General features: G+C 35.7%; 1 protein-coding gene across 1 annotated transcript in view; it reads left to right on the forward strand.

Annotated features, from left to right (window-relative positions):
* The window catches only part of BTBD9 (BTB domain containing 9), a 114,154-nt gene that overhangs the window by 67,288 nt on the left and 21,326 nt on the right, over nucleotides 1–25,540 (forward strand). Inside the window, exons 7-9 of the mRNA XM_008639831.2 lie at nucleotides 1,014–1,123; nucleotides 9,168–9,357; nucleotides 16,671–16,778. Coding sequence (XP_008638053.2) covers nucleotides 1,014–1,123; nucleotides 9,168–9,357; nucleotides 16,671–16,778 — 408 coding nt within the window. The remainder of the gene's footprint in view (nucleotides 1–1,013; nucleotides 1,124–9,167; nucleotides 9,358–16,670; nucleotides 16,779–25,540) is intronic.

Below are 25,540 nucleotides of genomic sequence, written 5' to 3' on the forward strand. Positions count from 1 at the left end.
AAGTTAGAAATATAATTACACTATGTAAGTGAGAGATTGTTTCATACCACAGATCGAGGATATTGCTTAAGATTCATACTTGTTAATTGAAATGAGTTAAATTCATACAAAGCTTTCTGCAGTGTGGGTAACCCATCTGGTGAGGTAATTGGTATTTGGCTTAGATGGTTTTCTGGTTGCTTGCTCAGCATTTATTGAGAGGGTTACAATAGTCCTTTTGAGATTTTTCAAAATTTATACTAAGAACTGTTGGATCTCTTCAGAAAATGCAGAATCAGACTGAATCGAGGTTAGTGGTTGTTTATGGAAGGTGAAGCCTGCAGGGTAATGCAGCAGGTGAATAGGTCACAGTGTTTGGGAGCAGCTCTATTTGATTTGCAATTGGAGTGTAGAAGTGTAAGTTATACCATCAGAGTAGCTTTGTTTCTACTAATATTTGAATGTTGAGATTTTTTTTCATTATTAATAAAAGATACACCAACAGAGATTGATATCCTGTACATCCAGTGTTAGAATTAGAAACAGTCATAATAAAATGGAATTAATTTTTGGCTTTTGAAGAAAAGCCTGACTCATTTGTTGAGTTTGTCGTGGCTGTATGGAATCTTTCACAGTGCTGAAAATTTGTTGGTAAAAGGATTCTTCTTCTTCTTCTTTATTATTATTGTTTTTGTTACTGTTACTAACCTCCATGAGCACATTTGCACTAACAGACCATTTCTGAATCAGAAGATCCCTCATTTTGATTTTCTTGGCAAATTATTCCAGAAGTGTTTTCAACAGGTTCCACATCTCTTTATTTTTCTTTTTAAATTGCACTGGAGCCAGCATCCTGACTAGATGCAAACCTGCTGTGAACTTTATATTCTTTTTTACTGCTTTTTCTTTTTTTAAACAGTTACTCAGTTCTTACAGATCTGCACATTATAGTCTAACTGAATCAATTATATTTAAGTGCACAGAAGTTCATCGTGTTTAACTTGTGCTATTTACCTTTTCTTGTTTTCCTGTAGGTATATTCGAATTGTTGGGACCCACAACACAGTGAACAAAGTTTTCCATATTGTGGCATTTGAATGCATGTTCACGAACAAATCCTTTACTCTTGAGAAAGGTCTGATAGGTAAGAGATAAAACCTTTTTTTTTTTTATGAACTGTTGAAAACATTTGTCTTTTTAAAGCTGGCCATCACTGCACTCTACTTCTGTTTCCACCCAGAAATCTCTAAACTGAGTTAAAGTGTTGTAAGCATGGAATTAGTTGGCTAGTCCTTACAATTTCTATGAAATTCCAGTTCTGTGGATTAATTAATGATGCTGCAGGACTGCTGAAATTCAAATCAACTCCTGCTGACAAAGCCACTGGTATTTGAGTCAGTGCTGCCAATGTGATTTTTCTTTGCATGTCACAGTATGTTTGCTCATGCCTCCCAGTAGGTTAGCCTGAATTCTGTTACAAGAATGGACTAAGCACAGCTATTTATTGTAGTGATGATGGATTTGGACATTTAGGGACCATAGACGGCCTGGTTACAACTGCTGAAAGTAAACTCTCATGTGTTGATTTCCCCCCAAAGAGCCATAGACATGCTTAGCCATGGCAGAACATTATAGTGGCTATGCTGCTATTATTCTCAGAACACCATGCTGATGGAGCTCTCTTAGCTCTGGGCAGCTTATATAATACTGTTTTTAATACCTTTATGTTACTTAAGGTTGAAATCCCCAACAGACCAATGGTACTGAATGATAAAATGTGTCACAGCAAGATTTAATATCCTTTTTTTTTTTAATAGTTCAAACAGGGTGGTTTCTGTGCTTTCTTCCATATAAACTCACAAGAATCAGATCCTTACGTTCATTGGAGAAGAAAGCATTGTGTGCCTTTTTGTAATTATCTAGGTGGGATTTCCCACAGTATATTACTTACAGCATAAAATCAAGAATTTCAGCAAAATTCTCAGAGTTCATGCTTCTTTTAAAAATATATTTAAATTTTAAATATATGTTTAAATATATATAATTAAAATATATTTTATATATATAATATATAAAAATATATATATATTTATATAAATAAAAATATTTAAATAAAATATCCCTTTGACAGATGGAAGGGAAAACAGTTTTCAAAATAGGATGAGGAAGAAGATTTTTAGTAAGGCATATTCACTTGAAATTTTTTTTCTGAGAAAACTATCATTTTTAGCTGTGAAAAACCAAGACCCAATTCCTTCAGCCTGTTCCCTGTGCATTATATAAAGGCAAATCAAAAACATTCCCTTTGTTTCAGGTAGTGTGCAAGTAGCATTGTAATTGCTATTGACTAGAAAATAGAATAAGCAGTAGAGAAGAGCTGTGTTAAAAGAAAATACCTCCCTGCAATAAGCTAGTTAGCAGAGAAACGAAGTATCTCAAATTTGATAAAACATTTGAGTTAGTGTGTGCGAGTATTTGTATGTATTTGATTTCAGATGATCAAACTTACTTTGTAAATGCTTAATTTGGGATTCAATTGGTTTTGTTTTTTTGTTTTTTTTTTTGAGTGTTAACACAAAGATTGGTGATCATAACAGTAGGCAAGGCAGTGAAGCTGTGCATGTTTGTGGAAGTGAACTTATCACTGTAATTGACTCGTCTTTCATGGACTCAGTTATTTTTTTCTGGTTGAGTGATTTTGGTGAGATAAACTATTTGATCTGTTTTAACATTTCTTAAGTTTCAAAGGTAATCAATCTAGGGGATGGGGACTTCAGATGGCTTTATTAAAAATTCTGTTTGTGAGAATGTTTTTGTAGTTACAGAATCTTGCAGGTGAATAGGGTTTGGGCAGCATAATAGTGAGGGTCTGCTGGTGTTAATGGTGATTGTTAATCGAGGGCAACTATGCTGTTATTCAGTGTGAGTCAGGCTGTTGTATGTGTAAGTCATTTGAAGTGATCAACAATAAGGAGAGAGGCTTTTAGGTCTCCACAGCTTTTTATATTTAGGAGATGTTAGTCAATACAATTGATAAAAAATTAAAAGTAGGAATTTGGTGAGTAGTTAATTGGAAGTGGGGTGTGGATAGTCTTCCGACTGTCAGTGAGGCACCAGCAGTTGTATACGCGACCCTGCAGAGTTTATGGTGAGAAAGATACAAATGGGAAGATTTGGGAACTACTTGAGGCCAATCCAGTTGTGAAATGGGGTAGGGGCACCTATGACTATTCCATCAGAATTTTTGGCCATCAGTATTGCCTATTCAAAAATATTCTCAACAACTTTGATCCAGTAAGGTGGCATTATATCCATTTAGTGCTTTTTTTTCCTACTTCTGATAATTACCATATGGTACCATATTGTATGGCTCCCGTGATCAAGCAGACTGTCCAAGGTCCGCTTCTGTAAGAGCTCTGTATGAGTACCAATGGCTTGGCACAGATTTATTTTATTGTTTTGATGAGGATTTCTAATATTTGTTTCTGTTTCTGAAGTGATCAGATAGGATAAAGTGAACTGAAAGCAGTTAGGAAAAATCAACAAAGTATACGAAAGTGCAGTAAGCAGAGTAGGTTGCTTTTAAGCTTGACTGAGAACTTTCATCTTAAACCCTTGAAAAGCAGTTCATGGGGTTCATTGCTTATGTCATATGACATTAAATATGGTATTAAATTGGGTTAGAACAAACACAGCTGCTGTTTCTATACTCCGTTTTATTTAAAAAATGAAGTATCGGTCAGCCCTTGAAGGCCATAAAATTCTTTCAGAAAGACTTTGTGACCCCTACTTGTACCAAAACAACACTGAAGATAATATGTGAAGACTTTGTCATTTGAAAACTCATTCCAAAGAGATGAGACCTCTGAGGTATTTGGTTAGGGATGTTATGTGCTTGAAAACTCATTCCAAAGAGATGACCTCTGAGGTATTTGGTTAGGGATGTTATGTGGAGACTTGAGAGCAATTATTTATTTAATTTTTGTGAAAGATACTCAACTTGATCAGAAAGGTGTATATGCGAAGAGCATCATTTATCAGATATATTACTACTGATACATAGTATCTATGTAATGGCTGTCACTGTACAGTGCAGATTAGAAGGCTGGTAAACAAATAATAAAAATGAACTGCTGTTTCATGGTAACAACAATTTTATGCTATTGTGTTTTTGCATACAAGCTTTTAATGAAAAATTGCTAACTTGACATTACAATTAAAAGTTAGTGTGGAAGATGATTTATACAGTTACTTTGTACAATATTGAATGTGGTACTGACATGACCCGGTGGTACCTGAGTAGCAATTTTGAAGCAAAAGTAGCAGAAAATGCTCTTTATAGCACTGTCTGGTGTTTAAGTGTTGGTTTACAATTTGTTGTCTTGTGAAATGAGGTGACAGAAATGAATTTAATTATATGAAATTATTTCCTTAATGCAGACATTGGGGTTGAGATGTATTTTTCTTTTTGGCATGGTATTATCTCTAAATGTGTAAGTTAACGGTTTTACATATTAAATTCATGGTATTAACATAACAAGGATGCAAATATTCTTTAATCTCACAGTCATAGTGCTTGCTTATAATGAACTTCTGCTTATGAAATTTTAATGGTGTTTAGCCACTAATATTTAATCTAGAATACAAAACAAAAGAATATTTTCACTAGCAAGAGACTGCTTCCTTTGGAAGCAGTACCTGGTGTCATGTGATGTATTATAAAATCTTCTAATCTGCCCAGTGACAAGAAGTTACAACAGCATTTAAAGGACTGCTTCTGTGCAAGGCCTCTTTAGGTTTCTGTGAGGTTTTTTCCCACCTTAATAGAGGAAAAAATTCCTCTTTTCTGCCTCAAATGGAAAAAAAATTGATAACCTCAGTTCTTTAATCGCTACTGAGTGCTGAGGGGCAGTCAAGGACTATGTGGGCTTGACCAACCTACTGTCTGAGCCGGGTGAAGGTCACTGGGAGTGCCATGTGGACGGCTTTTACACGAAGTAGTGTTGGTCTGTAGTCTGTCTCAGTCTGTCAGACTCTCTTGTAACTTGTACATTACAGACGAAAGAGAGAACAGTGAATAATGACTGAAGAGCAGAAGATGGATGTAAAACACTGGAATGTCCTTGGTCACCCTCTGGGGAATGTGGTTCAGTACTTAGGAATCACTGTGAACCTTCATTTGTGTGCTGTTCAATGCCTTAGGAGAACTTGTTTTAAAAGGGATAAAATGATACAAATAAATAAACATTCACTTGTCTTTTACTCTGTCAGTTATTTAAAAAAAAAAAGAACAAACAAAATTCAATTTGTAAGAGGGAGAAACCAGTCATATCGGTTTCCTAGTATCTGGTTCAGCTTTGTAAAAGATTGTTTTGTCTCTCCCCAAGGAAGCACTGAGAATGATGGGTTTTGTCTGGTTTAATGTTGACTCCACACAAAGCTATCACATTTTGTTTTCTCTCTTTTAAAAAGGATCACATTTTTCCAAAACGATGCAGGCTTACCCAGCATTATATATCAGCTCTGCTGTAAGCATAGCTTTAGGAAATTATGAAAAAATGAAGACTAAATCTAAATATTGCAGGGATTTTTTTTCCCCCTTTTTCTGCAAGGAAGGACAGCCACATGGTTGGTTTCAGGAGAGATCTGTTCACATGGTTCCAGTTCCTTTTTTTTTATGCTTTTCTGTCTGTTTCCAGTGCTACAAGGAGGGATGCACAGTTCCTAAAACAACTGCTATTTCTGAAAGCCTTCTGCAGGCATAACATTTAATGAAGGTCCTGTAGCAGCCAATTAGTTGACAATGAAAAGTATGGCCAGTTCTAGTGACTTGATTGGTTTTGTTCTAATTTATTGGATTAGGAATCATGAGCTGTAGCAGGTATCAAGTGAAAAATCAGCCTTCCTTCTCTGAAGTTTTTCTAATCCAATTTCTGACAGTTGGACAAAAACACATATTAGTGGGGTTTTCTTTTCCAGCTAAATATGACTTGCAGGAAGCTTTACACTGAAACAGGTGGAAATACTGTTGATATTTGTTTGAAGTTGATATTTTTTGAGCTCTTGATTTCTTTGAGTAATTTGATTGAAGATTCAAATTAAATGTAGCAATTTCATCAGCAAGTTTCAACTCAAGAAAATAAAGAGTATGTGGAATGAAAGACAGGACATGTGACTGTACTTTTAATTAACAGAAAAGTCTGTAGACTTCGTATTTTTCCTACCATGTAGCAAATAAACAAGGGCTAATTCATATATTGAATAAAGATTAGACTTAACAAGTCTTCTGGCATGTGGAAAACAATGATAGCAAAATACCCAATTTTTTTAATTCTTTAATACAATATGATCAAACTCTGAAATAATCCTAGCATCATTAATTCTCTCTTTCTTTAGTCTCAGCTTTCTATTTTCCAGCCATCCAGTGAGGAAACTTTTGTCAGCCTAGGAGATGTTCAAGTAGAGAAGGAATGCAATTTTATAGTTAAAAATTGAGCAACTGGAAGCTGAACATTTAACAGATGTCATCATGAGAGGAAAATCACTCTTTCATACTAGCTAAAACAAAAATTTGTTTATTCTACTACAATTTCTTGGTTATAGTTTCTTCACAGTGATGGTTTTGTGTCTTAAGAGAACTCACTAAAATGAACAGTTGTGTTGCAATGATGACACATAAGCAGAGAACCTTTGACTATTGCCTAGAGTGCAGTATAAATATATTCAACAGTCCATAATGCTTTAAACTGTTGCTTTCCTATAAAATAAGACTATGTAGTAGATCTGCTCTCTCCCTGTATGTTTATTTTCGTAATTCATTTAAGGTTCATTAATGGCTGGTTTTGTGAACTGGTACAAAACCCCACTTTATTCTGTTCCTTTGTGTGTTGCAAAACAGTATTTGAGGATTTTCTCTCATTTCCCCACCCACCCACCCACATTGTAGTGGAGACATAGTGGATAGACAGAAAGCAAAAGCTGACCTGTCCAGAATAACAAATGAAAGGAAGTACTCTGCACTCAGATATGGAAGCCAGTTGGCAGCAGCAGCGTGAATTTTTTTTTTTTCAGAGTGCTTCAGGGGAAAAAAAAAGTTCTTATGAAAAATCAAGTATGCTAAAAAGAAAAAGTACAAGACACAAGCTTAAGGAGTGATAAATAAATATGACTGAGACTACAACACATTTCTGGTACATTTTTATCTTGGAAGATCTCTAAGGACAGTAGAATAACGTATCTGTCTTATCTTTAAATATAGCCAGTATAGATGACCCTTAGGCCATGCCTTGAAAATTGCAATTCTTTATAAAAATACTATTGCTAGAATTAAATATACTGCCAGTTCTTCATTGCTCCATACTGCAGCATAAGACAAAGAGACAAGAAAGTAAGTTTTAATAAATGTTTGACACTGGTGTCCTGTAACCTCAATCATCTTCTCCTTTTGTTTGCTTACAGAATGTGTATGTATTGCTAACACACATCTTTTCTGTTCCATAAAAGCAAATCAGACTTTTCAGCCCAAAACTGCTGTATGAACAGTGGGAAAAAACCCCACTTTTTGTATTTGTAATCTTTTCTTTCCTTTTCGCTGACAATATTGGTTACTGTAAGAGCTTAATAGCTCATGGATTAAAAAAAAAAAAAAATAGGAACAAGACTGTTGGTTTTGATAGTATGTATTTGTAAATAAGCAGCCTAAATTGAAGCAGAAATTCTGATGGGAAAAAGGAAGACAACCAAAAGACTTTAAAATACACCACAGAACAGAGTCCCCACCAGATGGTATTTTTAATAAATTTATCAAGCGGATATAGAAGATGATAATGAATGTTCAAAATAGGGAGTGGCAGACTCCCTAGAGAAAAGGAACAGTATGGCACATTCTGCACACTTCAATTAGTCAGAGTCACTTTCTAATTAGCTGTTCTAGGGAGGACCACAGAATTATATTAAAAACACACCAAGACAGTTTCTGTACAGTTTTTAAGGAGTTTGACTAATCAGGGTAACATCTTATTAGGAGGTCATGGTTTAGTGCAGAAATCTAAGTGTGAGAAGGAGCAGGATGATGCTCAGAGGGCATGCAGGCAAAATATTGCATGAACTGAGCTGCTCTGCATTCAATTAATCACCTCAGAATCTGTTTAGAATATGCCATGGAGCCTCAACACGAGGTCTGATTTTGACACTTTATCTTCTATTAATTTTCTTTTTTACCAAGATTTCTATAGCTTCCTCTTCCTATTAAAAAAACCAGCTCTATGTAGAAGATGCTTTAAAACCTATATAAAATGAGTACACAAATAAGCTCCCTTACTCCCAGAGAGGAGAGGAAGAAAAGGAAGTCAAGGCAAACTTTAATTCAATGCCACTACTCTTAGTTTGCAGTTAGCCTTTGCTTTGTTCAGACTGTTCCCAGTGAAGTACTTCAAATGTGTAACACCTGCTTCCTCGTAAGAGTTTGGGAATTGTTGAATGCCTCTCTTCAGTAATAGGGGAATCAGGAGATTTCTAGAGTAGTAATGTGGAGGTTTTAGTAAGTTTCTGTGAGCAGACAGAGATGCTAGTACATTTGACAGTGCAGTAGATTTTTCAGAACTGGTTGCTTTTCCACTGCCTTGGTTTACTACTTGGCAATGGGCTTGCAGTTTTTTCCCCTGTGTTTTTTATGGTGTTTTCGTTGGTTAGTGGCTTTCTTAAGATTATGCTTCTGACACCAGTAGTGCACTGAAATCACAGAATCCTAGCTCTTCATGGAAAACAAATGCTTTTTTTGCATGCTGAAGACTTGTACAGTTAACTCTGAAATTTCTCATAGCTATGTTTCAGCCATTTTTGGAAGTTGTAGTAGAGAGAGATTTTATCATGAAAACAGGAAGAAATTATTTCAAAATTTCTAGCGTTTTGCTGGACTTTTTTCCCAATTGTATTAAAAGAGTGCTTTCACATCACCAATAGTGAAATCCATCTGTTAATTTACCAAGCTATTCTGGAATCAGTGCTATAAAAATTATCTGTACCACTTGTTCATCACTTGTTCATAGTTCATGTTATGTGAGTTACATTTCCTTCTGTTGATCATGTTTTCTTTTTTTTTTTACCAATTCTTCTCCAGAAATAAAGACCATTGGCATCTGAACTGTTTCCTGACTGTATGTTTGTCATCTCTGTGTTTTAATTCACAGTTCCCACTGAAAATGTTGCAACAATTGCAGACTGTGCCAGTGTGATTGAGGGTGTAAGTCGCAGTCGCAATGCCTTATTGAATGGAGACACAAAAAACTATGATTGGGATTCTGGATACACATGCCACCAGCTTGGGAGCGGAGCTATTGTAGTACAGCTGGCACAGCCCTACATGATTGGATCAATACGGTAAGAGGATTTATTTTTCTCCAAATTAGGGGCCACAGTGAAACTTTTGCTGAGCAGTTATTTTCTTTAGAATGTATGGCATTTGGAAATGACGTTAATTAGGGGACTAGCTTAGTGGTTGTCATTTGGCTTCATAATTCAGTACGATAGGCCTGTTAAAAATTAAATGTGTGAATTATATGTCAAGATAACAGAGTCCAATTCTAGAAAATATTACTTTTCAGAGGGGTAATAATAGTAACAGTCAAATTATAAGATTAAAGTTACATACTTTTTTAAAATAGAATTTAATTGCAATCTCACTTATGATTAAGTAGGTGCAGTTACTCTTATCCACTTCAAACAATTTTATTGAAGAAAATAATCATGTCAAGTCAGCCAGGCTTCCTTTTCACTATACAATTAGTGCTAATTCTTGCTTAAACATGAAGGGTGTAATAAAGGTACAGCAACCTGCATACTGATTTACGAGGCTGGATTAATGAATGTGTTTAGATTTGTACTGAAGTTTAGTGGGCTGTTTCTACTGTGAATGTCTGTATACATATGAAGATCAAAATTTTGGCTGATATAGAGGCTTAGGAAATAGATAAGAGAGCAGGATTTTTCACAGGTGAAGACAAAAATATTCTTGCCATCTTCAGATTCTCTGACTATAAATGTTTGGGGTGTTTGTTTCATAAAATCAGACGTACAAAACCTTGTCTTAATGCCATCATGGGCTTTCTACATTTTGACTATGTAGTCAGGGACTTAATTTGTATGCTCTGTGACAGTAAAATAAAGATTTCGGAAGTTCAGAGTACCAGTGATCAAAGGCTGAAATCCCAGGTGAGTGCTGGCTTGCAACCAAGACCATGTACATAGATATGTATTTCTAGGAGCTCAGTGCCTTCCCCCTGTTAGAGTTGCCTCTTCAAACTGATGAGCCAAGTGAGACTTGAAAGCTCTTATAACCGCCAGTTTCTGTTTTATGTGGTTTTGGTTTTGGCCTATGGCATTGTTATGATGTTCATAAAACTTCGAAGCTAAAGTTCCGCATCAGACATCCAGGCATATCCCTAACCCAACAAAAGTTGTGTTTTATCTGTATGCAAGCTGTAGATGTAATGCGTAATGCAAGTCCAGGATTGTTCTCGCTGTGTGAAGCAAGTCGAGTAAGTGTGGTTGGCAGCTTTCCAAACTCATTTGAGTTTGATGTTTTTAAAATTCTGTTAAATATTGCATCTCAAGTAGAAAACCAAGCAGTACTCACATTTCTTTAAACAGATAATTTTTAACAGAAACTGTAATTCCATCATTTTCATGACACTTTAAACTTCAGTAGCAGTTAAGGCTTTGGCCACATGAAAGATTAAGAGAAGAATATACTAACTAGGATGCATAGTTTCTCAGTTCATATTCTCTGTCTTCCTCTCTTACTGTTTTCTGTTATCCTTCAATTGATGCATTGTACTGTCTTTTCCAGTAAGTGAAAACACCTGACTTTCCTGTAGTAAATGCTATGCTATTGTTTATTCTTGTGCAGAAGATTTTTAAGCCTCTTTATTAAATAGTGTGTTAGATGAATTCAACTTTTGGTTGCCAAGAAATGATAATTGTATAATGAGCAAGCATGTAGGGCAAATTAAAAAAAATAACTCAAACATTACATAATTCAAAACTAATAGGCATTTAGTGATTTATGTGGTATTGAATAGTACGGCTACAGGTTCAGAGTCTCATCTTTCTTTGTCAGTTTTCCTGCATGTATAGTACAAACAAGATTAATAGCTTACTTTCCAAAAACAACAATAATAAACATCATCGTCTGGGATATCTTCTGACAGAGGAGACTACCTGCATTGCCTAGAGACAGAAATGCTAGCAGCATGTCGCTTTTTCCTTTTTGTGTACTGCCTAGAAAAACAAGTGCTTTGAGTTGCAGCCATGTCTATTGCAGGTCATAGGCAGCCAAGGGGAAGGTGCCCCTTGGAGTGGGGAAGTGAAGTTTCACTGTGTGGCATCTACAGCTTTGGCAAGGGTCTGGAACGTGTTCTATATTACACAGTGCTAAAGATGGTGACAGCAGTCTCTATTTAGTGTCAGGAAATCAGATCATATATTAACATAGATGACAGAAAAAGTCTTAGTATTTAATCCTAATGAAAGCAGGAGAATTTTTTGTTAGCAGAGTATCTGCCACAACTAATGGAACTGTGTTCACTGCCTGTTTTTGTGCTGTTTGCTTGGTTGAAAACTCCCTTGATTTTATGCTCCCACCTAACAGAAAAAAATTCTAGGACCATTTGCTTTAGGCTGGCAGCACACCATGACTGCAGAATGACATGAATTCTGCTGCCCTCAGAAACTGAGTCATTATACCCATGGGTTTGCATTTTAAGTGAATAATTAGGAATTAAAGTAGGTATCTTTTTAGTTCGGAAACATGAATGTGCCATTGGATATATTTATTTCAGAGAGGGTAAATATATAAACCTTTGAAAAAAGATAGTAGCTGCTTTTTGTCTATAGAAATTGGAGTACCACTGGAGAGAGTCTCCAGGACATAATGTGTTACCATGGCAACTAAATTCTGAGTGTGAAAAAACCAGAAGAACTGTTGGTTCTCAAATACACCTTAGAAATGCAGAGAGTTCAATGTTTCAGGAATATATATTGTATGCATGCTTTCTGCCAAAGTCATCCCAATGTCTAAGAATCTTAGCACCCTTCAGGTTGGAAGAAGACATCTCGCATCAGCTTCTTTCTCAAGCACCCTTCAGGTTGGAAGGGGCTTGAGGAAGAAGACATCTCGCATCAGCTTCTTTCTCAAAGGAGGGTCAGCTATGAGAAAGGACCATCCTAATCAAGGCTTTATGGCCTCAGGCCTTGAAAACTTCCAAGGAAGGGAATTCCACAACTTGTCTGGGTAGCCTGTGGTAACCTGCTGCCAGGTATTGGCAAGTCCTGTTAGGTTCCTCCTCAACCCCCAAGCCTTCTTAGGCTAAACAAGCCAACTTCCCCAGTCTCTTGCACAGGGTGTGTGCTTTAACCTCATGACCATTTTGTTGGTCCTCTGCTGGAATTGCTCAGATGTATCAATGTTGTATTTGAATCCAAAAAGGGATTCAGTATGCCAGGTATGATCCAACAAGTGTCAAGTACAGAACAATAGTCCCTTTCCATTGTTTTGCTGGCTCAGTTCCTGTTGCTCCAGCTCCGTGTGATTCTAGCCTTCATTGCTAAGGAGGCACATAGGCAACTAATGACATCTGATCAATTTGACTCAGGAATTCTATGGGAGAGCGTGTTGAAATTTTGTTAATATTGAATACTTCTTCACATATTTGTATATGAATTTGGAGCTCTTGACTTCCATGTCAAAACTTACTAGAAATTCTGAAAGAGGTCTAATGACAATCAATACTATTTTCTAATAGAGAACACATGGAAAATATGGAGATTTTAACCCATCCCTTTCAATCCAAATTATTCTATGATTCGATGGTATTGTTTTTAAACAATTGTTACTGAATCTTAGATTAATAGTCTTCTAGGGTATGAAATTTTAAAAAAATATTTAAGATGTTTATTCTTTTATTAGTTCTCCGAACAGCTTACAAGATACTTGGAACAGTTAACAGAGTAAATGTTAGTTTAGGTGTTTTTCCACGTAGTTGCCTGTCTGAACACAAAATATCCTTCTCCCTTTTGTCTCTGAAAAGGCCCATATCAATGACAGGAAAACTATAGAACAGAAAGACAGAAAGGTGTGTCTACCATAGTAAACATAACTTAATTTTTAAATGGCTAAAAAACTTGAAATCTTGCAGCAGCTACCATATCACAATAAATTTCTATCTAATTCTCCCTGCATTTATCTGGAATAGAAATATTGTACTATTGTGCTACAGTCTTCGGCTGATTTTCCCTATAAATTAAAAAAAAAAAGAAAAAAGATTTTTTAGAGTGTATGTGGTGGAGATGGAATTCTATACAATAGTGATTTTCATGTTAGAATAAATAGAAATACTTTTTGTCTTTAGAAAAGTACATGAACTACTTATCCAACTTCAATCTTTTTGAAGACTTTAATGCTAGTATGAATATGATAGCTTTTCATATTCAGAATTATCCTTAAATTAACAAACAATATCAATTAACTTGAATGTGTTTTCTGTTTGCTTATACCATCATCATATACATCTCTTACGGTTTCTGATTTTCCATACCACTTCCACTTAGGAAACTTTTCTTTCTTTGCTGCTCATTTTCTGCACTTGCCTGAGTTGAGAGTAAAATCATGACTCAGAATCAATGATCATAGGAACACTTAGAAAATATGCAGAAATTTTGTCTCCTTTGTAGGATCTTTGCAGGAAGAAAGACTGGTTTCTTGCAGGATAACTACTGAAACATAAATATCTGCAGAAAATTGAAGGGGTTTATAGACAGCCAGAGGCACAAAGGCAGCAACAATTGTACAAAAAAAACCTCCTTCCATGTGGTTTTGGTTTTTCTTTCTTTTTCTTTCTCTTTAGACATGTGTTGCTACCTCGTTTTAATTTCTGTCTTTTGGGTTTTTACAAGTATGCAAGTGGTTTATGAACACAGTACTGTCAAATATTTGTGTGTGTGTCCTCTGTAGTGACTTACAGTACTCATGAAGCAGGTGTCATCCTGTCAGGTGCACAACTAACATTGTTTGGTATTCTGCTAACACCTCCAGTATATGTAGTTATGCAGCAGTCTGAACCAAACAATCTTTTTTACAGAAATCTAAAAATAAAAAGCAAGCAGAGACAGCACAAAATGTTTTTAGAAACACAGAGCATTCAATCACAGGGCAATGCATGACATTTAGGGACGCATTGTTTAAAAAAGTACTGCAGCATCTTTTTTTTGTAACAGATAGCCAATATAATCATTTTCCTATGCTTGTAATGTGAAATTTTATTCATATTTGAAAAGCTTTTATTTTATAAAGTGAGGCATTGAGAACATGTGATGTAAGTAGCAATGTCATATTAAATGATTCACAGGCTTAGACTCTAGATACCCAAAAAAAGAAATATGTTTAAATCTCACAGTGTTGCAGGGTGTAAGCTGGATAAATCTTCACTCAATTTTTCTTTCTCAGTCCTGAGGGCAAGATACACTAATGAGCTAATTTAGCTTTTTATTTCACTATGGAAAATTCTAAGAACATGAGGAATTTTGCTATAAACAGATGCATTTCCAATGGGTATAGTTCTGACTTTTTAAGTGGAATATTCTCTTTCTTGTCATTTAATATTCATCCTAGCAAAACATAGCTTCAGTAAAAAAGTTTAGCCTGGTAATTTGTCTGTAATGTGTTGCAAAGATTGTTGTGCCTGGCATAAAAAGTGGCCTTTGTGCTCAGTGTGCACTGGTGAATATTCAAGTTGTCACCTGAAAGTTTTCCACTGCTTATCCAGAAAGGCATTTCAAGCAGCGTAAATTCCAAATAAGTTCTATTGTCAGTCTCCATCCTAAGACTCTCCTAAAAAAGCTCCTAAAGAAGAAATAACTTTTTCTTTTCCTTCAGAAGCATCAGAGAAACAGGAATCTACATTTAGCATTCATGCAAATTTCACTTTGGGAAAGAGGCCACCAACTTTAATTCATTCATTGTTTGGTTTGTAATAATTCTAAACCGTATGATTTTTTTAAACTTATTTAATGAGATTAGGTTGTTTTGGGAGAGAGCAATTGTATATTTTTGAAAGGAACGTGTATGTCCTGTTAGCCTTTTGCTTTAAAACCAAGCCAGCTGTATTTTAATTACAGTATTGTTAGTTGAAATTACAGTCACCAGTGTGCTTCTGATATTCAAACTCTTGATCATGGCTTTGAAAACATGGATCAAGGAAACAGCACTGAGTCACCATGATAAAAAGGATTCCATTGAAAAGCATAATTAGCTACATTTTGATAGCCTTTTTGAAAGAAAACAAATTTATGAACGTTTTTGATTTTTCCTCTTTTTATCATTTAGAAGACTTGGTTTAAATATAATGTTAAATCAATTCAGGACCTGTTGATTAGTAGTAGTTAACAAATAGAGGATTGTAATCAGTAAACTTCTTTTTTTAAGAAAACGCACTTCATTCAGTGTCTTTGGAGACCTTTCAGCTGTAGTAAAGCAGAATGGGGATAATCTGATGAAGGAGAGGGGTTGAAGTTGGGTGGTTATGTTTCAGGGTATGGAATTTTTTTTAAGTCTGTCATGATGGCACAGGCAACTCTTTTATTTTTTACTAAGTCAACTCTGACTTTTTAAATTTGCAAATAGACAGTATTAATATGTGCTGAAAGACTTTTGTTGAAAGTGTTTTATTTTATCTTCTTAAAGCTACTTTTGACAGCATATTATTTCTGATAGTATTAACGAGCTAGATTCAGATTGTTTTGAATCTGCTTGGCCACAAGACCTAATTCCACTTTTAACACTGGGATTTCAAAAGCTGAAAAGAAAGGGCTGAACTAGGTTGTTTCCCTCTGTACTTGGAGTTGGGAGGCTGCACCTCAAGTACTGTGTCCAGTTCTGGGTCAAATATCTCTTACAACCCGGAGATAATACGCATATAAAGAAAAGTAAAGAAGATACATTTGCCAGATGTGGGTTTTGATACTTAAGCTAAATGACATCCCTGATGCTTTAGGCCTTCCTCTCTGTAAGACAAGTATGGAAATCGAAGGCTATTCAATATCACTTAGTGTCCTTCCTGAAGGGAATGCATGTTTGTTTGACCTTTATTGCCTTCCTTTTTCTTCTGCCTTTTTAGCAATTTGTTTAACAATTTATTGCCTTTTTTCTCTTTTTGTGATGAACCAGGACTGGGAATTTCCATGTTCTTACTTTCTTCTTTTTAATATATTTCTGATATATTTACCAAACCCAAGAAAATACAATTAAGAAGGCAGCATAGTCCTTTTAATCACACTTTTTTTTTTCCTGTCCCTTCATAAACTGACCTTTTGAAACAAACCTTTTTTTCATATTTAAAGAAGGCAATGCCACGTGGGAAATAAATTAAAAGTAATTGGATGAATGTAATAGATTAATGTTTAGAAGTTGGTTATTATAAGCCTGTAAGTCTATCACTGCCCTCAGGATAATAAGAATAGAGACACCGTAGTTTGAGACAGCAAAAACAATAAAGACTTTGTTGAGTGTTAGAGGTACATTCCAAAAGAGACAGTTACATTTAGAAAGGATTAAGTGGAGAAAATAAAGGGCTGGAAAACTTAAGAAGTTTGGTTTGATATTTATTTAACTCTTCACTCAACAACTTCTTCATGTGTAGGTTGCTACTTTGGGACTGTGATGATCGGAGCTACAGCTACTACATTGAGGTTTCAACGAACCAGCAGCAGTGGACCATGGTGGTGGATCGCACAAAAATTTCCTGCAAGTGAGTTTAGTTTTTTCCACTCATTGGCACAAATTAAGAACTGGAAAATGGGGTTTTTGGTGGGTTTTTTGTTCAGTACTTACATAGTGAAAAGAATGATCATTGCATAACCTGTAGATTAATGCAAGGCTTTCAAACCAGAATCAATTTCTTAAGAACCACATTGGTACTGGATCTTCGGACAATCAGTTGAATTCTTCATTCATAAAAAAGTCTGCCTATTATACCCTTGGTATACCTAGTAATCTGTGATCACTAGAAGTTAAACCATGTTTTTCTGGAGGTCACATATTTATGGTGATCCCTAATGTTAAACCATCCTGCCTTGGGAAGTGTGGTAGGAGAGGGAAGAGAGCATACTTCATAAAGGATTTTGGTAATCAGATATCTTCTTCCCTTATCAAAATGCATAACTGTATTGTATGACATTTGAAGGGAGTGGGGAGAACGAGAGTAGGAACCAAACCATAACAGACCAAACAGTTGCCAAAGCTCTACCTTGTCTCTGTTCAAAATTAGAGTACCTGACTTATACACTGAACACTCTGCTTTCGAAAATGACTCTTCCAGGGAAAAAATGTGCTCCTTAACCAGAGATAAAGAAGAGAAAAACTTTCCTTTTCATTTGAATACTTAAAGCAGGAGAAATCAGGCATGAATACTCTCCATGTATATACCCTCCATTGGCTTTACTGCAGTTTCTGCTGATTAAACCCATTCCTCGAGTATGGAAGAATAATTTGGTGCTGAGAGCCTTCTTAAACTACGTGATGATGGTTCTAATTCCTAGCAAAGAATGACCTAGATACTGGCCATGGGACTGAAAAGACAGTCTGCAAATTTATATATTACATATCCAGAAGCCAGGTATGCTCAGCATTCGGTGAATGTTGATGGGATATGATTTCCTGATTAAGCCCCAGGGAAGCTCAGAATTATAAAAATCTTACATCTTTCCTTTTCCCCAAGTCAGTTTTCCATAAGATGTGCTTTCTTTCTTTGGACAAAATTCAAGTCATCAGCTTATATGGGGTCAGCCCCCACCCATCTTGTTTATGTACCAACCAAAACAAAATTGATTTTACAGATTCAGAGGTGTTCTGAATTCTCAGTTTGTCACATCAAGCAAGAGAGTTATTCAGTCCTTTGTAGCAGCACTGCTGACACACATTTTTCTAAAGTTTATATTTCATCTCTTCACAAACAGTATGACTCAAATGCTTTACAAAGCACTCTGGATGTGTTGGTGAAGGAGAACTTGACACGTCCTTTCAGTGCCTGTAAAGGGCAGGGTATTGATGAGCAGAAAACCTGGGTTCTGCCTGCAGGTCTGGAGAATGATTAAATCTTCACTCGTTCTCAAAGACATCTCAGCGTAATAGATAAAACTCATCTTTTTGTCTGCCTCCAGCAGCGGGAGCACTAAAAGTCTGAAATCACAAAAGGGAGAGAAAGAGGCACTCAGGAATCTTTGTGCACTTTTTCCTTTTACATTTTGATATTAAAAGCCTATAACAGTCAAAAGGAGCACTTGCTTGAGTATGCAGGTGCAATTGCTGATTGACTGCCCAGTTCAAATATCTTTTCACCATGTTCAAACTACGCTTTTTTGCTTTTTTTATTATTTTCAAAGCCTTAGCCTTGAGCAAATAGAAGTACATCCCTGAAGTAAAGATAGCTGCCTTCTTTGGGTATACTTCAAAATCTTGATTCAAAACATAGGTACTCTGGAAGCTCTCAAAGCTGTGACTGCAGGAACCATTTTCATGTGGATTAAAGAATTGCATTTTGCCTAACTTCTTGCTCTGACAGATGTGGAGTCAGCTGGCATAATGCCAGTCTTTAATCCTGAAGTCTACAGACATAATGTGTCCTAAGCACTGTCTGTAACTATCTGCTTTAAACAGATACAAAGACCTGGTCATGAAGCTTCCAGAGTTCACTGGCCATTAAATTTCAGGTGATTTCTTTGCATATGATAGCATTTTTTCATGTTCAATTTATATCTCTTGCCTTTATGATCAGAAAAATAGACCTTTTTTTTTTTCCAGTCAAAGAAACTAAATATGTTTCATTTTATTTTCAGGAATGATTTGCAGAAATGCTGAAGTTATTTCAGCTGAAAAATTACTTGAATTGTAATGGCAGTTTGATAACTAAGTATATGTACCATATAAAAATAAATATATACAGTAATATCTATAATATCAATATTTCTCTCTAGTAAATATGTTAAATATATAAAATGCTATATAACTGTCAAATGCTAAAATGCTAGACTGGTCTGTAAAGTACAGAGCATTGTAATTTCATACAGTCTGTAATTACATACAGTACTGGAACACTTAATTTTTTTACTGAAAAATACTGAAACACAGTGTGATCTCAAAAAGCCATACTCTTAGTGCTTAAAAACAGTTGAATGTGGAATGGATGAGACGTCATTCAGTGGCTCATGTACTGAATGAAGGCCCTCACTTAAAATTGTTGGCTAAACTTTCAATATGGTGATGGAGACTTCTTAATGAAGAGGGAAAAATTGAACCAGTCACTGCCTGGAATATGTGAAGAACTAACTTTTTGGGGTTAGTTTCTGTAATTAAAAAAAAAAAGCTCAAATTGAAAACCTGGGGTGGGGGTTGCCATGAAAACAAACAACTTTTTTTCAGTTTAGATAATTGTAACAGTGACAACAAACAGAGAAGATAGAGTTGGATTTTAACCAAAATTAACAGATGCTGGTAAAGCGGAGGTGGTACAGTTTTTCTGGTTTACTGTCATAGTGTAATGGTAAAGATACTCCTGATGGGTGCAAAGGATTTCTATTTTTTCTGTCTGTCCTTCCTCTTAGCATCACATTGGTATTTTTAATCTGCCTCTGAATGCCTTCTGTTGAAGTGATTTACAGACTCCCCAAGGAAAAGGAAGGTTCAGACTGTGCCTGGGCTTGACTCACCATCAGGTTTAGGCAGACAGTTACAATACCTACATTTGGTAATTTTCATTAACTAGACTAGAGCATACAGGGATAGAAACAACAGTACCCTCATCTTTTTTTTCTTTGTATGTTTTTGAATGCTGCACCCCTCTCTCACCTGGATGAAACAAAACAAATCTTTTGCTAATGTGTTACAATTTTGTGACTATTTTTTATCTCAGCCAAATTGGTGAGAGCCAATTTTTTCTGATGATTGTTTGACATCCCAGCCTGAAATGAAATAATCCTATGTTGGTATAAAAATTATCTTCACTTAGACTTGTGTCTTTGTTTAAGGAAAATGAGAAGTAGGTATGTCTTTCCATGGGACTATGATTGCCTGTTTGACTGCAAGTACCTCTCAGAGGAACAGTCAACTAGTAATCCTTTTACATGTATTCGTGTCAGGGTAAAATATCAATTCTTTCTAAAAAGTATGCTCCAAATTATACGTGTTTCTCTTACAAATTCTGGAGATGTGAGTGGTTGATAAGGTCTTGAAATCCTGAGGTTACCCTTTCTGGCATTAGTTCTGTGTTTAGTATACTGCAGTAGACTGAAGCAAAATAACTCACTTGCTTTCCAGTATAGAAAATCAAAGTGGATGTAGTTAAAACATGGGAGAATTTCACAGGGGCCCACATTTGAAGACACAGAATGCTTCAATGGGAAAATTTGCATTACTAGTAATATTCTCTATTAATTTTCCAGTCTTCAAAGATGTGTGGCTTAGAGTTCTTCCTGTGGATAAGAGTTTTTTTCGTTTGCTGCCTGGCTTTCTGTCTACCTGTTCTTGCAGTGGAGTTACAGACTTTGTGGAATTCATTAGCCTGCTGTCTTGTAAGTGTTCTGTGAGGTCTCCAAATAATTTTTGCTCAATTGCTGGCACAAAGGGTAGGATGAACCGTAAGGGTGCCGCACACAGACCTCAACAGACACCTTTGATAATTGGGAAGTGGCAAAAAAAACTATGAGAAAGAAAATTAAATTATGTTTAAAGAGCATATATTGGTTTTGGCAGACTACTGAAGCATGAACTTCCCCTTTAAACTATCAGTGTGCTGCTTTGGGTTGTTTTAATGGCACTTTTAATGTAGTATTTTGTGTAAATTAATAATTCAGTGCTCAAAGGCAGGAACTGACAGGCTACTCCTAACCTTCTCTTCTTCCAGTTTTAAAAGGCTGAAGACAAAAACTGGATGTCTGTTATCTTCACAGGGGAAGCTTGTGTACCTTCCCTAAGTGAGAGCCAATTAATGCATACTGGGTGTGTAATTGACAATTTTCACATGCTCTGTGGAGGCTATTTTTTTTTTCTTTTCCACAATAAGCTGTTTTTCTCTACACAGTATGACAGTAATGAAAAACAGTCATGTTCCCTTCTATTTTTAAAAACATTTATGATAAGTGGACTTGACCGTGTTAGTGTCGAACAATAGAGACTTGCACTTGTTAGGAGAATTTGCTAACAGAGTCTGAAAGTCAAATGAAAAACAGAAGATACCAAAGGCCAGTGGGAGAGCCAGACCTCAGAGTTAATGACACTTCTGACAAAATAAATCCTGCAAAGACAAATACTAAGCAGGCTATCATGGTGCTCGTCAACTCAGTATCATTCTTCAAAGTTCTCTTCTTTGTAGTTATTGTGAAATGGATCTAATCTCTTGGCAGCAGGCATACCATGTTCAATTTAATACTGTGATGGAATTTGGGAGACAATGAATATTGTTTATAGATGGACAGTTCTAAGGCAGTGCATATTAACTGTCTTTGTGGCTGGTTGAGATTTTCTTGTGGCAGGCATTACGTGATTTTCAGGAGGTTTATGACATACTGCATTATACATATATTTTTAATTCTTTGTTGTTCAGAATGTTCTGCTGTTATAAATTTTTAAAAGCTTCCAAACTTAATTTCACATTTCCATTGCTTATTGAGTTTTTATTGTATAATAGTTATTTCAAATTCTCAATTCTCAGTTCAGTTCCCCTCAAAATTTTCTTCTGTAGTTTGAGTATAAATCTAATCAATACTTTCACATCCAGCCTCTGGGGTGTGAATGAATGATTCATTATCAAAGTTTATTAACTGTCTTCTGATTAATTTTTTCAGAATAATTTTCAACATTGAGGTTTTCGCTCTTGTCCAGTGTTTCATATTTCTACCCTATGATGTACTATGTGCATTTCAAGTTTTCATTCACTACTGTATTTTATTTGATAATAATTCACAGGTAAAGAACACTGAGAGAGATCTAGGTCATGCACTTAACAGTCCTAAACCACTTTGCAGGTGTTTTTCCATGTTGGCTGAGGATTTCAAGTGAGAAAGTACTTCTAAACAATGATAGTGGCACAACTCATTGGGATTTTTTTCCTGGGTATACTTTTGTGAAACCACATTAATATCTATCATGATATGATTATTTCTTCTGCTATAGAGATAATATTTGAAGTGTATTAATATCTTTCCTTGTAACTGCACATGGCACATTGCGTACTTATATTTGTAGTTTCTTGTATCTAACCACAAACATAGCACTTTTTTATTCCTGTCCTCTTCTAGTGCCTGCACTTCTCTGTGTGATCCCATTTCTAGAATTCCCTTGCATCTGTTTGCATTCATCATTCTTCTCCTTAACTACTTTCACAGAACTGCTTTCTTGCGTAATGAAATGGCTCAAACATTTCTCAGCTCTTTCCAACTGCCTGTATGCCTGCCTCACGTTTTTTCTGCTGTTTCCCATCAGTTTTGCATGCGTCCATTGTCCTGTCATACCTAGAATGAGAAAACAACTTTTTTCCTAATTTCTGTGTAGTCCTTAATTCTGTCTCATGCCTGAGCTCCCAAGTGGCAGGGTGGAACAGGATATAAGGAACTGCTATTGTACCTGTGATGTCAAGCAGATTACTTTGACCATGCTTCATCCTATTTTACATGAAGTAATTTCACAGCAAAACTGTTCTTGTACCTCTTCTGTCAAACGGAGTATATTTCAACTATGGTCCATCCTATTTATTTCACATGAAGCAAATTTCAGAGCAACTCTGTAAAATCCAGATGCCTGCTCTGGGGTTGCTGAACTCACAGTAGCTACATTCATACAATACAAAATGAAATATATTCAAGCAAGATGTCTGGGAAATTGCTACACTGTTAAGCTCAATTTCAAGTCTCACTTCACAAAAATAAACTAAGAGTTCTCATTAGTGTGTTCATTATGCCAGTAATAATGCCTACTGGAACCAGTCAGACAGATATAAAGGGTCATTTTGTGTAATTATTGAGCTTTTAAGCCCTGCACGATAGAGGCATCGAAGTACATATTTTTCCCTGTGTTTATATGCTCACTTTTCGAAAGATGCTAATAAGGCAAAAGAAGAAAGACTCCAGCTTCACAGTGCTGTCTTAGTAAGCATAAAGAATTAAGATTTCACAGAGAGAAACCAGAGTTTCCATTTCAGAGCATTAGGAGCCTCTCAGCAGTGTAGAAACTGCATCTAACATTTCATTTGCTAGCTTTTATTTTAGATGATTCTAGCTTGATTGAAGAAAGGTCCAGCTTCTTTAAAGTTACATTTCTTAACAGCAATTCAGGATCTCAAGGTTTCAAATTGTTAATTTCTCTTTTCTATTTTTCCACTTCTACCTTCAGTTCCTTCTGTTTGCTTTTCAGCCACAAATATACATGGATCTTTTGAGCAAGCCTTCAACAGACCAACAAGGAGCTGCAAACTGCAGTGTCTTATTCTCCCTTAAATGTTTTTTCATGTACTTGTTCACTGCAGCTCTGTGTGTACCATATGCATTAAAGTTTTGCTTTGCTCCATTTTGCCCTGCAGGTGGCATGTTCTTAGCTCCTCTTCATGCACATTACTGTGAGGATAGTTGTGAAAACACCACAGTAACTCTGACATTAGTTTGGATGTTGGCTCAGTTCTGCCTCAGAGAAAATAAGTAATACCAAATTATACCCACAATATCACTGCCTGTTTCTTTTAGGTATTGGGTTTTTCCCCCATGCCAGCAAAGACTTGAATGTCTCTTTGGTGAGCAGCAAAAAATTGTTAAATTAAAAACAGATACATGTATTGCTATTACCATCTAGAAAAAAATACTCTAAGAAGAAAAGGTAATTCAGTATGTGTAAAATATTTGTTCTTTAGTCTTCTGTTCAAAATAAAAAAATCAAAACAAACAGTCATTCACTTTCAAGAATTATTATCATCTTGTATCTAGTACCTTGGATTGCCTTCACAGTCATAAATTCTCTCTCGAAGATGTCTGTGCATGCGTGCATATACCCACATGCATGTAGGCATACCCACACATGCACCTTCTCAGCACCCATATAAATAAGTATTACTACCAAAAAAGTTATCCAAATTGTACAATTTGGGAAACTGGCACATTTATCTGACTGAGATAAGAAAGGAATGCCTAATACCTGAACTGTTGTTTTGTGGCTGTGTTTGTTTACTTTGAAATTCATTGTTGCTTAGATACTAAACTGATGAATAAGAGAGACCCAAATATTCATGATCTAGGTGGTAAGTTGTTATTTTGTCTGTAGCCCTTTCTTACAGGCAAAATCATTAAATAATATAGCAACTGTTGACATCTCCTTTTACTGTCAGGGGGCCAGTCAGGTGTTAACATATCAGATCTAGAGATTTGCCCTAATTTGGTTGTTGATATTCAGGATCTAATTTCATCAAAACTCTGAAAAGTACACATTTGCTTATGCTGGCCAAAACAGGTATGGTCCTTAGGGTTACAGATGTCTTGTATTGAGATTCATGCAGTATTAAGCCATTGATTTATTCACAATAATGTTTTTGCCAGGACAGATTATAACCATGAACCACAAAGTCGAAGAATTATTATATCTTTAGGTTCATGCTTTGACTATTTCTGCACTATGTGGTATGTGGTCTATTATTTTAGAATAAGGCTAAACTGTTGTTGCCAGTTTGTTCCATACACTTAAAGGGATGGTGTTTCCATTTTGCTCTTTGCTTTTCTGTTACACTGAATTCCCACAGTAAGAATTTTTTATTTCTCAATATTTTTATTTCTCAGTATGGAACATCATCATACTGCCTAATTTCATTCCACTGTTTTTCCTCTATGCCTGTTCACTAATCTTTCTTTCTTAATGGTTTTCATATATTTCACATACATTTATAAAATCCTTCTGCCTTTTTCCTGATACCTTGGTTGCTATGTAAACAAGTTTTGCCTGACTTTGTTTTGTGCTCTTTCATCATGAATGATGTTTCCTTTCTTTTTAAAATTGTATTTGTGAAATTTTACCCAGTTCTTTGTCTATAAATTTTTAAGGCAGAGAGTTCCAAACTAAATACTAAAATTCAGTTTACCATACACCTTTGTGAGGGATTTTCATTTTTTCTGTGCTAAAAGTAACAGAAGAAAAGTTGTATTTGTTACTTTTGTCTGTCTCAGTTCACTTCACTCTCATGTCTAAAATTACTGCAGTCATGGATTCAGGTTCAGGGTTTTTAGTGGGTGAGTTTCAGTCTGAGGTCACAAGGCTTTCCTTTCTGACCTTGAGGTTAATAGATAATTCAGTGTGGTAGTAGAAAGGGTAACAGTTTTCCTCCCTTCCATTACCAAAGCTCAGTATGCCTGTATTGCTGTTGGGAGGAGGCACATGCTGATTTACTTTCTTCACTGTTTTATTCTTCTTTGAGGCTGTGGTCCAATTTACTGCATTCCTTGGAGGTTTGACATGTCAATTAGATGTTATCGACAGTAACAGAAG

Source organism: Corvus brachyrhynchos, unplaced genomic scaffold, assembly GCF_000691975.1.
Source record: "Corvus brachyrhynchos isolate BGI_N302 unplaced genomic scaffold, ASM69197v1 scaffold188, whole genome shotgun sequence".
Lineage (NCBI taxonomy): Eukaryota > Metazoa > Chordata > Aves > Passeriformes > Corvidae > Corvus > Corvus brachyrhynchos.